Source organism: Coregonus lavaretus (genome assembly GCF_964263955.1).
Source record: "Coregonus lavaretus genome assembly, chromosome: 20".
Taxonomy (NCBI): domain Eukaryota; kingdom Metazoa; phylum Chordata; class Actinopteri; order Salmoniformes; family Salmonidae; genus Coregonus; species Coregonus lavaretus.
Window position 1 is genome coordinate 10,597,166 of NC_140007.1, and position 13,995 is coordinate 10,611,160.

General features: G+C 43.5%; 1 protein-coding gene across 5 annotated transcripts; it reads right to left on the reverse strand.

Moving 5' to 3' along the window:
* Window positions 1–2,388: 2,388 nt before the first annotated feature.
* Window positions 2,389–9,815, reverse strand: LOC311147914 (aladin-like). Of its 5 annotated transcripts, none has more exons than XM_084184755.1 (17): window positions 9,732–9,815; window positions 9,412–9,523; window positions 9,115–9,208; window positions 8,925–8,980; window positions 5,793–5,884; window positions 5,272–5,441; window positions 4,975–5,073; window positions 4,615–4,758; window positions 4,414–4,534; window positions 4,148–4,272; window positions 3,994–4,054; window positions 3,815–3,905; window positions 3,597–3,690; window positions 3,437–3,504; window positions 3,256–3,334; window positions 3,060–3,144; window positions 2,389–2,660 (listed from the first exon to the last, which is right to left on the reverse strand). In XM_084184755.1, the coding sequence occupies exons 6-17, from the start codon at window positions 5,301–5,303 to the stop codon at window positions 2,505–2,507; spliced, it is 1,155 nt and encodes a 384-aa protein (XP_084040881.1). In that variant the 5' UTR covers window positions 5,304–5,441; window positions 5,793–5,884; window positions 8,925–8,980; window positions 9,115–9,208; window positions 9,412–9,523; window positions 9,732–9,815; the 3' UTR covers window positions 2,389–2,504. The 5 variants fall into 5 exon arrangements, with proteins under 5 accessions (XP_084040881.1, XP_084040878.1, XP_084040880.1 ...); XM_084184752.1 differs by having other exon boundaries at window positions 5,272–5,318; window positions 9,081–9,208; XM_084184754.1 differs by having other exon boundaries at window positions 5,836–5,884; window positions 9,081–9,208; window positions 9,732–9,813.
* Window positions 9,816–13,995: the final 4,180 nt, after the last annotated feature.

Here is a 13,995-nt window from a genome sequence, read left to right on the forward strand (position 1 = left end):
CTGATTGTTTAAAGCTACCTCACGCTGAAAAACAAAGTGAAAACGTTGACCTTAAATCTTGAGCTGACCAAAATTAGCTTTCGGGTGGAACTGCCGCTGAATAGCTATCTTTGCTTTGGGTTGCTGTCTTCAGAAGGTGCTATGAGTTCTAGAATTCAGTTTCTGTCATTGTTCCCCCAACCCCCCCCCCCCAATTCCCACTAGCCTCACACCACACACACACTCCACCCTGGAGGACCAGTGCAGCCAGGCAAGGCAGTGAACCAAGGGGCTTCTGGGTATTCTCCTATGGAGTCCATGCCCCACAAATAGAATCACGGGACTCCAAGGAGAGCCACCCAAAACAACCAGGGTGGCTTGTCTCTGTGTGTGTGAGGGTGTGTAATTTTTGTTGTTGTTATTATTAATTTTATTATGATCATTTGTTTGTTTTTATTTTGTTACACTTTTAATTGATGTAAATTGGAAATAAAAAGGAAAAACCAAGTAACAATGAAGTTGATTTTTAATTGTGTTTCTTTTGAATAAGTACAAAAATGGCAAAGGGGGGTTGAATAACTTTTATTTGGGTAACTGAACCCAAGGTCTGTATACTTTAATGTTTTTGTTATAGTTGTATTTCTTGGGAGCTCAGTTACCTTTTTTTAATGTTTGTGAGTGCATGGCATGTGTGTGTGAGTATGTGTGAATGCGAGACTGCGGTTGAGTGTGTGTTTAGCTGTGAGAAAATCTCATAACACAGGAATGAAAGTACTGTCTGTAATCATTCACCGGTTTCAGGGTTGGGCCGGGCATGGTTGGCTTCTGTTTGTTTTAATTAGTAGGCATAAATAAAGAAAATGTGCTGAATGGAATTGTGAAGTATTTTGTACATTAACAGTAACGTCTTAATGATGCTTCAAGACATGTTCACATAGGTGTTTGTCAGCGTTTTTGTGACCTGCTTTTGTCGTTGTGTCCTTTCTCCACTATACCTTCCTTCTCTCTGTACCTCTCCGTATCTTTCTGCTGAGCAATAAAAATTAGACTGAAGACTATACAGTGATATATTCTTATTTAAAGGGAAATTATTCTTATTACAAACCTACATTGACAATCACAAATATCATCTATGTTGACCTACATCTTTTCGATTATTCCTGACCGAAAGCAAAGCTATACCATTAATGCCAGATAGTTTTTTAAAGATTGAAAACAGTATTGCCAAGATAAGCATAGATTAAGAGAATATACAGTAGACTTAATTACCTTAGACAGGGATCATCAACTAGATTCAGCCGCGGGACGATTTTTTCTTGAGCTAATGGTCAGGGGGCCGGAACATAATTATAAATAATTTGTAGACTGCAAATTGACCGCAAGAAGCCCAAACAGATGCATTATGACAAAAACAGAATCATTTCAAACCTTGCTTCCATTTGTATACGATCATATACTCTCAACGGCCAGTTTATTAGGTCAACCCCATTCACAAAAAATGATCGCTCCTACAGACAGTGAGACATGTGGCCGGTGGCTAAAGCAGACAAGCATCAGGGCATTCAGTTACTGTTCGATTGAATGTTAAAATGGGCAAAACAAGTGACCTAAGGCGTGCCGGATCCAGTATCTCAGAAACGGCCTCCCTCTTGGGCTTTTCACGTACGACAGTATCTAGGGATTACCGATAATGGTACGACAAACAAAAAACATCCAGTCAGCGGCAGTCCTGTGGGTGAAAACAGCTCGTTGATGAGAGAGGTCGAAGGAGAATGGCAAGAATCGTGCAAGCTAAAAGGCGGGTCACAAACAGACAAATAACGGCGCAGTACAACAGTGTGCAGAACGGCATCTCGGAACGCACAATTCATCGATCCTTGTCACGGATGGGCTATTTCAGCAGACGACCACACCGGGTTCCACTCCTATCAGCTAAAAACAAGAAGGGGCACCAGTGGGCACGCGATCACCAACAGTGAACAATTGAGGAGAGGAAAAACACTATCTGGAACATGACAATGAGTCCCCAGAACTCAACCCAATAGAGCATCTTTGGGATGAGATGGACGGGCTGTTCGCAGCATGAATGTATCGCCGTCCAATCTGCAGCATCTGCCTGATGCCAATCAAATTCAGCCCATTCTTGCAAAACAGGTAAATAAGGGGATTGGGAGTTTGGAGTGTGTCTTTAATGGAGATTTTCATTAGACTTACTTAAAGAATCTCCAGTTGGGAAACCCTGCCTTAGAACATGGAGATTATTTAAGTCTAATGAAAATCTCCATTAAAGACACTCCAAACCACCTTATTTATCTATTTTGCAAAAATGCAAAATGCCTAGATCTTAACCCCATTCCACCAACCCCCTTGCCATGTCTTGGACTAGGAATTCAAAAAGACACAATCATTCTCAATTTGCGTAACACTTCGTGCACATTTATTTACAAAGTGTTCAAAAAATTATAAAATTGTACTGAAATATGGTTTCTGTGTTAGTTTGAGTGTGTGTATGTGTGGGTGTGTGGTCAGGAGATGAGTTCTGTGTAGAGAGTCTGGTTGTTGTAACCGGCTGGTCTGCCCTGGGACAGGGGGAGAGGTGGGCTGCCTCCCAGGCCGGGCTGGGGAGCCCCAGCACTCATAAAGTAGAAAGGCACGTGGGTAATCTTCCCATTGGACCAACACTGTGGAGAGAGACAACATCACTACAGTCACTGGGATGGATTTAGGTATGCCTCACTAGACCTCGTGCTTTATTCACTGGTGTATAATATATTATGCCATTTAGCAGACGCTTTTATCCAAAGCGACTTACAGTAACTACCGTACATCAACAGCCATGTAAAAGGGAATGATTAGTATGTAGACCATGTACCATTTTATGTTGAAGTCTCATTGCCCATCTATTCCATTCAAATGGGATTGAGGCATAAATGACTTTTGAGGTTTGAAAACCGCTTAACATTTCTAGTTTATCAGTGAACTATAGCTTTATTAAGATCAGTTTAAGCAGCACTGTGAGGCAACATCTAAATGACTGGAGGCCCGTGAATGTAAAGAGCAGAGTTTGTAGAGAGACTGACCACAGTGAGCTGGGCTCCACGCTGGTAGTTGGGGTTAAACTGCATCAGTCTGGGCTCTGTCCCGGCCTCCCCCTGGACAAAACCACTGACACACACACAGACAGTCATTACCACTGACATACAGATATACACAACTGATTACCACCGAGATACACTGAGACACCCTCCTGGCAATGTAATATACTAGAGCACATACCATGGCAGAAGCTTAAATGCGCGGTTGATTTGAGTCTTGAACACTGCGATCATGGCAGGGCGGCCTGCTTCAGCATCTCCTGATGGAACAGTTATGAGGGAGGAAGTGAGTGGAGGAGAGAAGATGTCCAAACACACAATTCCCAACTTGGAGAAAGAGGAGATGAGAGAACAAGCCTGACCTTTGACAAGCACGGCTAGACGCTCTCCTCTCGGATCCCACGCCAATGACTGGATCTCTCCTCCGACCCTGACACACAGACACACACAATAAGCCAATCTGTAATGATAAATCAACAACTAGTTCATGTAAATGACTAGTTATCCCAGGCCTTTCCTTACGTGATATCTCCGTCTGGTGTATTTAAGGTGGTCTCAGACAGGTCGGCCACCACTGTTGCTGCCTTTGGCCCTCCTGACATCCTTAAGGGCATCCCTAGTGGACAGAATGGAAAACTAACACATCAAAACAAACAATGCAAGCACACAGCACAGTGTGAAACAACTGTAGAAGGTTGGTGTGCTTCATATTATACATGGAATTGTGTGTGTGTGTGTACCTGGGGTGTCAGTGAAAGTCAGGGCATAGATGACAGTCTCTCCTTGCACACTGAAGAGCAGCCGACTCCCATCAGGACTCCAACAGCCAGACTAGACAGTTACAGAGAGACAGTTAGCCAGACAAACACACACACACACACACACACACACACACACACAGAGAGACCAGGTATCTCACCTGACAGCGTCCCTTCAGACTAGGCCACCGCTCGCAAGTCCACATCCTGGTTTCCCAAACCCTGCAGCAACACAAACACGTAAATAACACACACATACAGTAATATCAAGCAGACCAACACTACGTGAAGCTCTCCTGCACTACCGTCTCTGACCTGAAGAGGGAGGAGGGTGTAGCTGCCAGCACGCGACTGCCATCGGGAGACCAGGACAGGTACGTGACTCCTCCCCCTCCCACACGGTGGAGAGGCACACAGCTCTCAACAGCTACGTCCCACACCTGACAGAGAGAGAAGGAGACGATGAGAAAGAGAGAGACAGACAGCCAGAGTCAAAAAGACCTTACAACATCCCGGTAAAATACTTTCCCAGCTGAGCAGCAGTAGAGTAGAGGCTGTGTGTGGACTGAGACGGTTCATACCAGCATGGCAGTGTCCCTGGGAGAGGCCGACACCAGGAGAGTTCCGTTAGGTGACCATGCGATGGACGTGACGGGGGAGTGGCCTGGGTGGGACAGGACCTGGGCACAGCCAGAGGAGGGCCTGTGGGAGGGAGACAAAGAACATTAAAGACATAGAAATGACTCTCTAATGTACACGTGTGTGTGTGTGTGTGTGCGTACCTGGTAGAGAGTGAGGTGGGGTCCACGTGCCAGACAAGCAGGCAGTTGTGACAGGCGACAGCCAGGGCAGACGCACACAAAGGCTTCCACTGCAGAGCCGCCACACTGCGCTGCAGACGGTGCTTTAGGGTGGGAGTAGTAGCACTGAGGGAGAGAAAGGCAGAGGCAGAGAAAAGGGACAATATTGTGCTCACAAACCGTACGTAAACAATGTAGGAACGGTGCCATAGTTTAACACTGCACTAGGTTGGTCTGACTGAATATGATTTTGAGGACATAGGTTTCATCCGAAACCGGGAAACCGGCCCGTAGAGTTTGATAGTCAATGACACACAGAGAGCACCATTGCAACAGACTTACCTCTTGGTGTTGTAGATCTTGATGGAGTCGTCTAAAAGGGCCACAGCACACTTCTGTGCGTGTGGGTGCCAGGCAAAGCTCCGCACTGCACAGTCCGACCTGAGACACAGGGAGCAAGAACAGGAGGACAATTCCAGATACATATCCTACTTCAGCCATGATTTCAGAGAGTATGCCTTTGTGAGCATATACCCTAAAGTAAACAAATACCTCATATTTGACAAGGACATACAGAACATAAGAGAGGGTATATTTAAGGATCCGATTGGGGATTCATCAACTAAAAGGTGGTCTTACCAGTCCAGCACTTGGGAGAACTCGGCGGTCATTTCCTCTCTGCTCAACTGAAGACAACGTTACATCTGTTTTAGTCTGTATGTCAGCAGCTGGATATGTAATGCTGCGTTTACACAGGCAGCCCAATTCTGATCTTTTTCTCCACTAATTGGTCTTTTGATCAATCAGCTCTGAAAAAGATCTGATGTGAAAAGATCTGATGCAATTGGTCAAAAGACCAATTAGTGGAAAAAAAGATCTGAATACGGCTGCCAGTGTAAACGTAGCCTAAGAGTGGACATCCAGGGATTGATGTATTTACACCCATGGGATTACATTATAGGATCTCAATGTTTACACCACTCATTCTAATATCATATGTAGGCCTTTGACTGGGTTTGAACCTGGGTCCTTGTGGCCCTATATGACTACATTTGCCAGAGAAGCCTGCAGAATCCAACACACCCTGGCAAGTTCTGTATTGTCCGATTAGTACTGCCTGAGTATTAGTCATGTTAAATGACTGACTCTGGGCCACTTACTGTGAGGTGAGGAAACAGAGAGCTGTGGAAGGAGGAAACCCACCGTAGCAAGGCCAGGAGACAGCTCGAGCTCACCCCTAGCCACTTGGGCACTGGGAACACACACAATTAAAGTGGAACAAACGCTCAACTCAACCTAAAACATTGTTTTACATTTCGATGTTAGGTAACCTTGTTGAACGTGATGCTATGAAAATGCTTTTAGAACATCATATTTTAAGGTTTTCCTGCACCTAGCACAAGCTTAGAGAGATGCAGCCATAATCAAACAACATCATGGGAATGGTAGAGCATCCGCACGCCTACTTTACTCATGGGTTTTTGGATCAAGTCACTGATCAAGAAGTGAATAAACTAAAAGCTAAAACAATCAATTTGAGATAGAAAAACAATAAAATACTCACAACCATGTTAACAAGCCTGTATAGTCCGGTCGAAAATCTATTTGCGTAAATTTTTGAGCACATTCAGCTGTAGGCTACATTACATGGGCATCGGCTCTACTGTTACCCGACATTGGTAAGCTAGCTAAACGCATGATGTCCACAATAACAAAGCAGGTAGCTAGAATCAAATAAGAGTCTATAGTCCATTCAAAAACCCACTTGCACATGTTTTTGTGTTCATTCAGCGAGTAAGGTCTAGCCGTGTTAAACATTACAGTAGTTTTGACATGGATATCGGATCGTACTGTGTTAGCCAACAAGCTAACTGCATGGTAATGCCCACAATAATGAAGTCACTTTTGCAGGCAGATCATGTACACTACGCATAAAACGGTATTCAATTTGGTTTGTAGTGAGGATCTTCAGATGCGCCAAACCTAGGAGAGGCTAGCTAGCTAGCTGGGCTAGAAAAAGCTGGCTAGAAAAACAAGTATTCAGTCAATGCAAGCTACAGTGCCTTGCAAAAGTATTCATCCCCCTTGGCGTTTTTTCCTATTTTGTTGCATTACAGCCTGTAATTTAAATTGATTTTTATTTGGATTTCATGTCATGGACATACACAAAATAGTCCAAATTGGTGAAGTGAAATAAAAAATATAACTTCTTTTAAAAAATTCAAAATAATAAATAACGGAAAAGTGGTGCGTGCATATGTATTCACCCCTTTGCTATGATGCCCCTAAATAAGATCTGGTGCAACCAATTACCTTCGGAAGTCACATAATTAGTGAAATAAAGTCCACCTGTGTGCAATCTAAGTGTCACATGATCTGTCACATGATCTCAGTATATATACAGCTGTTCTGAAAGGCCCCAGAGTCTGCAACACCACTAAGCAAGGGGCACCACCAAGCAAGCGGCACCATGAAGACCAATGAGCTCTCCAAACAGGTTAGGGACAAAGTTGTGGAGAAGTACAGATCAGGGTTGGGTTATAAAAAAATATCAGAAACTTTGAACATCCCACGGAGAACCATTAAATCAATTATTACAAAAAGAAATAATTTGGCACCACAACATACCTGCCCACCAAAACTCACGGACCAGGCAAGGAGGGCATTAATCAGAGAGGCAACAGAGACCAAAGACAACCCTGAAGGAGCTGTGTCCATAGGACCACTTTAAGCCGTACACTCCACAGAGCTGGGCTTTAAGGAAGAGTGGCCAGAAAAAAGCCATTGCTTAAAGAAAAAAATAAGCACACACATTTGGTGTTTGCCAAAAGGCATGTGGGAGACTCCCCAAACATATGGAAGAAGGTACTCTGGTCAGATAAGACTAAAATTGAGCTTTTGGGCCATCAAGGAAAACGCTATGTCTGGCTCCGAGAACACCATCCCCACAGTGAAGCATGGTGGTGGCTGCATCATGCTGTAGGGATGTTTTTCCATCGGCAGGGACTGGGAAACTGGTCAGAATTGAAGGAACGATGGATGGTGCTAAATACAGGGAAATTCTTGAGGGAAACCTGTTTCAGTCTTCCAAAGATTTAAGACTGGGACGGAGGTTCACCTTCCAGCAGGACAATGACCCTAAGCATACTGCTAAAGCAACACTCAAGTGGTTTAAGGGGAAACATTTAAATGTCTTGGAATGGCCTAGTCAATCCAATTGAGAATCTGTGGTATGACTTAAAGATTGCTGTACACCAGCGGAACCCATCCAACTTGAAGGAGCTGGAGCAGTTTTGCCTTGAAGAATGGGCAAAAGTCCCAGTGGCTAGATGTGCCAAACTTATAGAGACATACCAAAAGATTTGCAGCTGTAATTGTGCAAAAGGTGGCTCTACAAAATATTGACTTTGGGGGGGTGAATAGTTATGCACGCTCAAGTTTTTAAAAAGTTTTTTAATCTTATTTCTTGTTTGTTTCACAATAAAAAAAATTGCATCTTCAAAGTGGTAGGCATGTTGTGTAAATCAAATGATACAAACCCCCAAAAAAACAATTTTAATTCCAGGTTGTAAGGCAACAAAATAGTAAAAATAATGGGTGGGGGGGATACTGCAAGCCACTGTAGTTAGCTAGCTAGCTAGGTGTCTGTTCTGAAAGAGTTAGCTACAGATATGTAGGGTTGTTAACAGTGTCCACTCCTATTAAATCAATTGCAGGTAGTTTTGAGACTTAACAAATGATGCTGCCAATGTCCATAGTGAAATCACTGTAGCAAGCCGTTCTGCTAACGTCACTAGATAGCAAAATATCCATCAATGATAGCTGAGCTTGGTGTGGTTTTGGGCTAGCTATGAAAGCCCACCTTGCACAGTCAATTTATCATGCCATGTTACCTGGCTAGTTTCTAACAGAATAGCCTTCTAAAATGGCACTTATTTTCCTATGTTTTTATTGTTGTCAAAATAAATACATTCTCAATGATGCTACTAACATGCAATGTAATCTGGGCTGCCTGTCAAACTAACCATTCAAGTGATGTCATTGACGATACGTCATGAAGATGGTGGCACACAGCAGTCAGCTGAGGCAAAATGTAAATATTTTAACAAATTCATTTTCCAGCAGTTTTAAGGGTAGGAACATGCTTCTTTGTCACATTTGGTTATCAAAATGACCTTAACCGTGGAAAAATGTTTCAGATCGTCTTTAAAGATACAAACTCTTGATTGATAGAACACGCTGCTTGTAATACTTTCATGACAGTGAAAGAATTATGACAACATGGCACTCACCCTCTGCACTGGAGTTGGCGATCTCATTTAGGAGTCCAGAGAGGCCTGCATCACGCCTAGCAGACAGACACAGAGGTGGGGATTAGTGAACAGGGCTTTGGAATGGACTGTGTGTGTTGTGTGTGTTGTGCGTGCGTGCGTGCGTGCGTGACACACCAAGCCCCTGCACTCCTTGTGTACAGTGTCTCACAGTGGTCCCTAAAGGCTGCCTTGCTGCTGCTCTCTGGCCGGCTATGAGGCTTCAGTAACTCTCGTGGGAAGTACAGATTCAGAGCAGGCGAATCCTACAGTAAATGGAAACACATTTAACATTATACATACTGTATCTCTCGCTCTCACCACACACCTTTGCCTAATATTAGGTGATAACATTAATCATCCAAGCAATGCAGTGACAGACAGTTTGTGGCAACTCAGTAAATTACGCTGTAGCTAGTGGTGACTAGTAACATTCGTAGGATGGACATTGATACGATAGCCCACCCACCCCAAACCTGACGGCTGGATCTGTGTTGGACTCGTCGTAGTGAGAAGTCTCTCCATCGCCGGGCAGCGGAGGGGGGAACAGAGCCAAAGAACACATCATAACCACATTCCTCCTGAAAAAGACACATCACATTTAGCTAGTAGCTCAACATTCAGCCATCACATGCAGCCGCTAGCTAAATTAGCGAGATTGCTAGCTAGTCATAAACGACAGCTAACTTAGTTATGATTGGCAATTTAGCCAGGCTACTTAGCTAGCAAGCTAGACCGAGATTTACAAAATACAACTACTCAGTTATCCATGTAGCTGTTGTTAAATACCTTTCATTTCCTGTAAAATGTAACTACGTTTCCAGCAGCTTCAAAACACAGGTCAGTGTCAGTCAGGAAAGTTTAATAAACTACGGAGGCCTGCACAATACAGAGAATTTCCACAACGCGGACTTACTTTGGTGCATACGCCCAATTGTGCATACGCTGCTGTCATCTACCGGATAAATAGCAGCATTACATCCAACTTCTGTTCACACCAGAGTATGTAGGTGGAGTGGAGCGATCCCAATTTGACTGGAGCGCGGAACAAGATTCCCAAAGGCGGGAGCGTCGGCCTTCTCGCACGCTCCAATTTCTTCTTCTTCTTCGATGAGGTTTAACGGCGGTTGGCATCTAATAAATGTTGCATTACCGCCATCTACTAGACTGGAGTATAACCCCCTTATACTTTGCTTTAAAAATAATAATACAAAATACAATTGCAAAATAATAATAATAATAATAATACTAATACCCTACCATCTAACACTACACTCACAAAACATATATATATATATTTTTAAATACCATACTCCACTATTTTAATCTATTTAGTCCTACTTCAGGCCAACAGCCTGAAAGGATGGGACACCGCCACTTAACACACCCTGTAACTCTTCTGATGTCAAGTCTCGCACTCCCAAATACCTCTCTGCAGCTGCCACCACAACCTCTATTTTCTGCGACTTACCTTCCATCCCTGCAGTACAGTTGATAACCATTGTTTGAAATGCCCCAAATCCAATCTTACTGAAACATATATCACTTGTTGGTTTATCCCTCTGTACTGGTACAGATCTACTACTCACACCACTCCTCTCAGGATCCCTCCCCCTTGACCCATCTTCCTCTACTTTCTTCACTGTCTCAGCATATGACAACTTCTGCCCTACTCTAACCCTGGAAACCTCAACCTGCCTCTTTCGCATGGGACATTTCTGATCCCCAGCCCCATGGGCACCCCTACAATTAACACATACAGTGGGGAGAACAAGTATTTGATACACTGCCGATTTTGCAGGTTTTCCTACTTACAAAGCATGTAGAGGTCTGTAATTTTTATCATAGGTACACTTCAACTGTGAGAGACGGAATCTAAAACAAAAATCCAGAAAATCACATTGTATGATTTTTAAGTAATTCATTTGCATTTTATTGCATGACATAAGTATTTGATCACCTACCAACCAGCAAGAATTCCAGCTCTCACAGACCTGTTAGTTTTTCTTTAAGAAGCCCTCCTGTTCTCCACTCATTACCTGTATTAACTGCACCTGTTTGAACTCGTTACCTGTATAAAAGACACCTGTCCACACACTCAATCAAACAGACTCCAACCTCTCCACAATGGCCAAGACCAGAGAGCTGTGTAAGGACATCAGGGATACAATTGTAGACCTGCACAAGGCTGGGATGGGCTACAGGACAATAGGCAAGCAGCTTGGTGAGAAGGCAACAACTGTTGGCGCAATTATTAGAAAATGGAAGAAGTTCAAGATGACGGTCAATCACCCTCGGTCTGGGGCTCCATGCAAGATCTCACCTCGTGGGGCATCAATGATCATGAGGAAGGTGAGGGATCAGCCCAGAACTACACGGCAGGACCTGGTCAATGACCTGAAGAGAGCTGGGACCACAGTCTCAAAGAAAACCATTAGTAACACACTACGCCGTCATGGATTAAAATCCTGCAGCGCACACAAGGTCCCCCTGCTCAAGCCAGCGCATGTCCAGGCCCGTCTGAAGTTTGCCAATGACCATCTGGATGATCCAGAGGAGGAATGGGAGAAGGTCATGTGGTCTGATGAGACAAAAATAGAGCTTTTTGGTCTAAACTCCACTCGCCATGTTTGGAGGAAGAAGAAGGATGAGTACAACCCCAAGATCACCATCCCAACCGTGAAGTATGGCGGTGGAAACATCATTCTTTGGGGATGCTTTTCTGCAAAGGGGACAGGATGACTGCACCGTATTGAGGGGAGGATGGATGGGGTCATGTATCGCGAGATCTTGGCCAACAACCTCCTTCCCTCAGTAAGAGCATTGAAGATGGGTCGTGGCTGGGTCTTCCAGCATGACAACGACCCGAAACACACAGCCAGGGCAACTAAGGAGTGGCTCCGTAAGAAGCATCTCAAGGTCCTGGAGTGGCCTAGCCAGTCTCCAGACCTGAACCCAATAGAAAATCTTTGGAGGGAGCTGAAGGTCCATATTGCCCAGCGACAGCCCCGAAACCTGAAGGATCTGGAGAAGGTCTGTATGGAGGAGTGGGCCAAAATCCCTGCTGCAGTGTGTGCAAACCTGGTCAAGACCTACAGGAAACGTATGATCTCTGTAATTGCAAACAAAGGTTTCTGTACCAAATATTAAGTTCTGCTTTTCTGATGTATCAAATACTTATGTCATGCAATAAAATGCAAATTAATTACTTAAAAATCATACAATGTGATTTTCTGGGTTTTTGTTTTAGATTCCGTCTCTCACATTTGAAGTGTACCTATGATAAAAATTACTGACCTCTACATGCTTTGTAAGTAGGAAAACCTGCAAAATCGGCAGTGTATCAAATACTTGTTCTCCCCACTGTACCACTACTTTCCCCAATGCTACACATCCCTTTGTCTCATGCCCTTCTGCACACTTCTCACACCTAGGAACCTCCCTCCTACACACTTCTTGACCATAAGCTTGACACCTGTAACAATGCCGCTCCAATTTCGCTCCAGTAACGCTCACTTCACGAGCTCAGGCATGCCCGGCCCAGCATGCATTTGTAGTCTACTTGTGTGCTGCTATAGCCCCTAGCTTTAGCTACTGTCATGGAGTTGGCTAAATATTTTCAAAAAGAAACTGATAAAACACACAGGTGCAAAATCAAGGTGACTTACAAAGATGAGGACCAAGAACAAGAGAGGGAGTGGGGTGATGTAGAGTCCACAACTAAATAATCATAATGGACTGTGAAAAGACACGTGTCCTGAAAGCATAATGGTGTACTACATGCACATGCTAAAAGAAAGGAACGAGGTGGGTAGATAACTAAGTGTGTCATTGTAACAAAGTATTTATAAACTAAAAATCTGATCTCTTAAACGTTTCGTTCATTTTTGTTCTACAATCTATACAATAGGCCATAATTGATTTTGGCCCAATAGGCCTGGCATATTCCCACGTTCAAGAAGCTTTCCGTTTTGATTGGGTTATTTTGCCTAAAAACCTTTAGGTCTACCTATATATATAAAAAAACTCTGCATATCTGCCCAACCTGCCAAGAATGGCCGAAAGGATGTTTAGCATCCCCAGTGGCTATGCAAGTGTTTCTCATCCCCGCTGCTGGCCTGCTCTCCAGGCACCATTGCATGAGCCTGAAGCCACAGACACACCAAACTCGTGTTTCTAAAAATATATTCTAAAAATAAATTCAAAGGCAATAATGTTCCTTTTTCGTTTCATTTGTATTTCATTTTAAGTAAGTCACAGCTTATATGCGAAATGTATAGACTATAATGATTTCATACAAATAAATATTGTTTAAATGCTGAGCGCTTTATGTCCCTACCAGCCTATTGTCACACTTGCAAATGCTTCACAATGTATTTCTTTGTAGACTATAGCCTTGAAATAATATAAATAATATAGCCTAAATAATTCATTTTCGTGCCTTCTTAGGCTCCCTGTCTGGCTTCTGACCTATTTAGTGTTTATATGCTGTTTAATATACAGTGGGGAAAAAAAGTATTTAGTCAGCCACCAATTGTGCAAGTTCTCCCACTTAAAAAGATGAGAGAGGCCTGCAATTTGCATCATAGGTACACGTCAACTATGACAGACAAAATGAGAAAAAAAAATCCAGAAAAATCACATTGTAGGATTTTTTATGAATTTATTTGCAAATTATGGTGGAAAATAAGTATTTGGTCAATAACAAAAGTTTCTCAATACTTTGTTATATACCCTTTGTTGGCAATGACACAGGTCAAACGTTTTCTGTAAGTCTTCACAAGGTTTTCACACACTGTTGCTGGTATTTTGGCCCATTCCTCCATGCAGATCTCCTCTAGAGCAGTGATGTTTTGGGGCTGTCGCTGGGCAACACGGACTTTCAACTCCCTCCAAAGATTTTCTATGGGGTTGAGATCTGGAGACTGGCTAGGCCACTCCAGGACCTTGAAATGCTTCTTACGAAGCCACTCCTTCGTTGCCCGGGCGGTGTGTTTGGGATCATTGTCATGCTGAAAGACCCAGCCACGTTTAATCTTCAATGCCCTTGCTG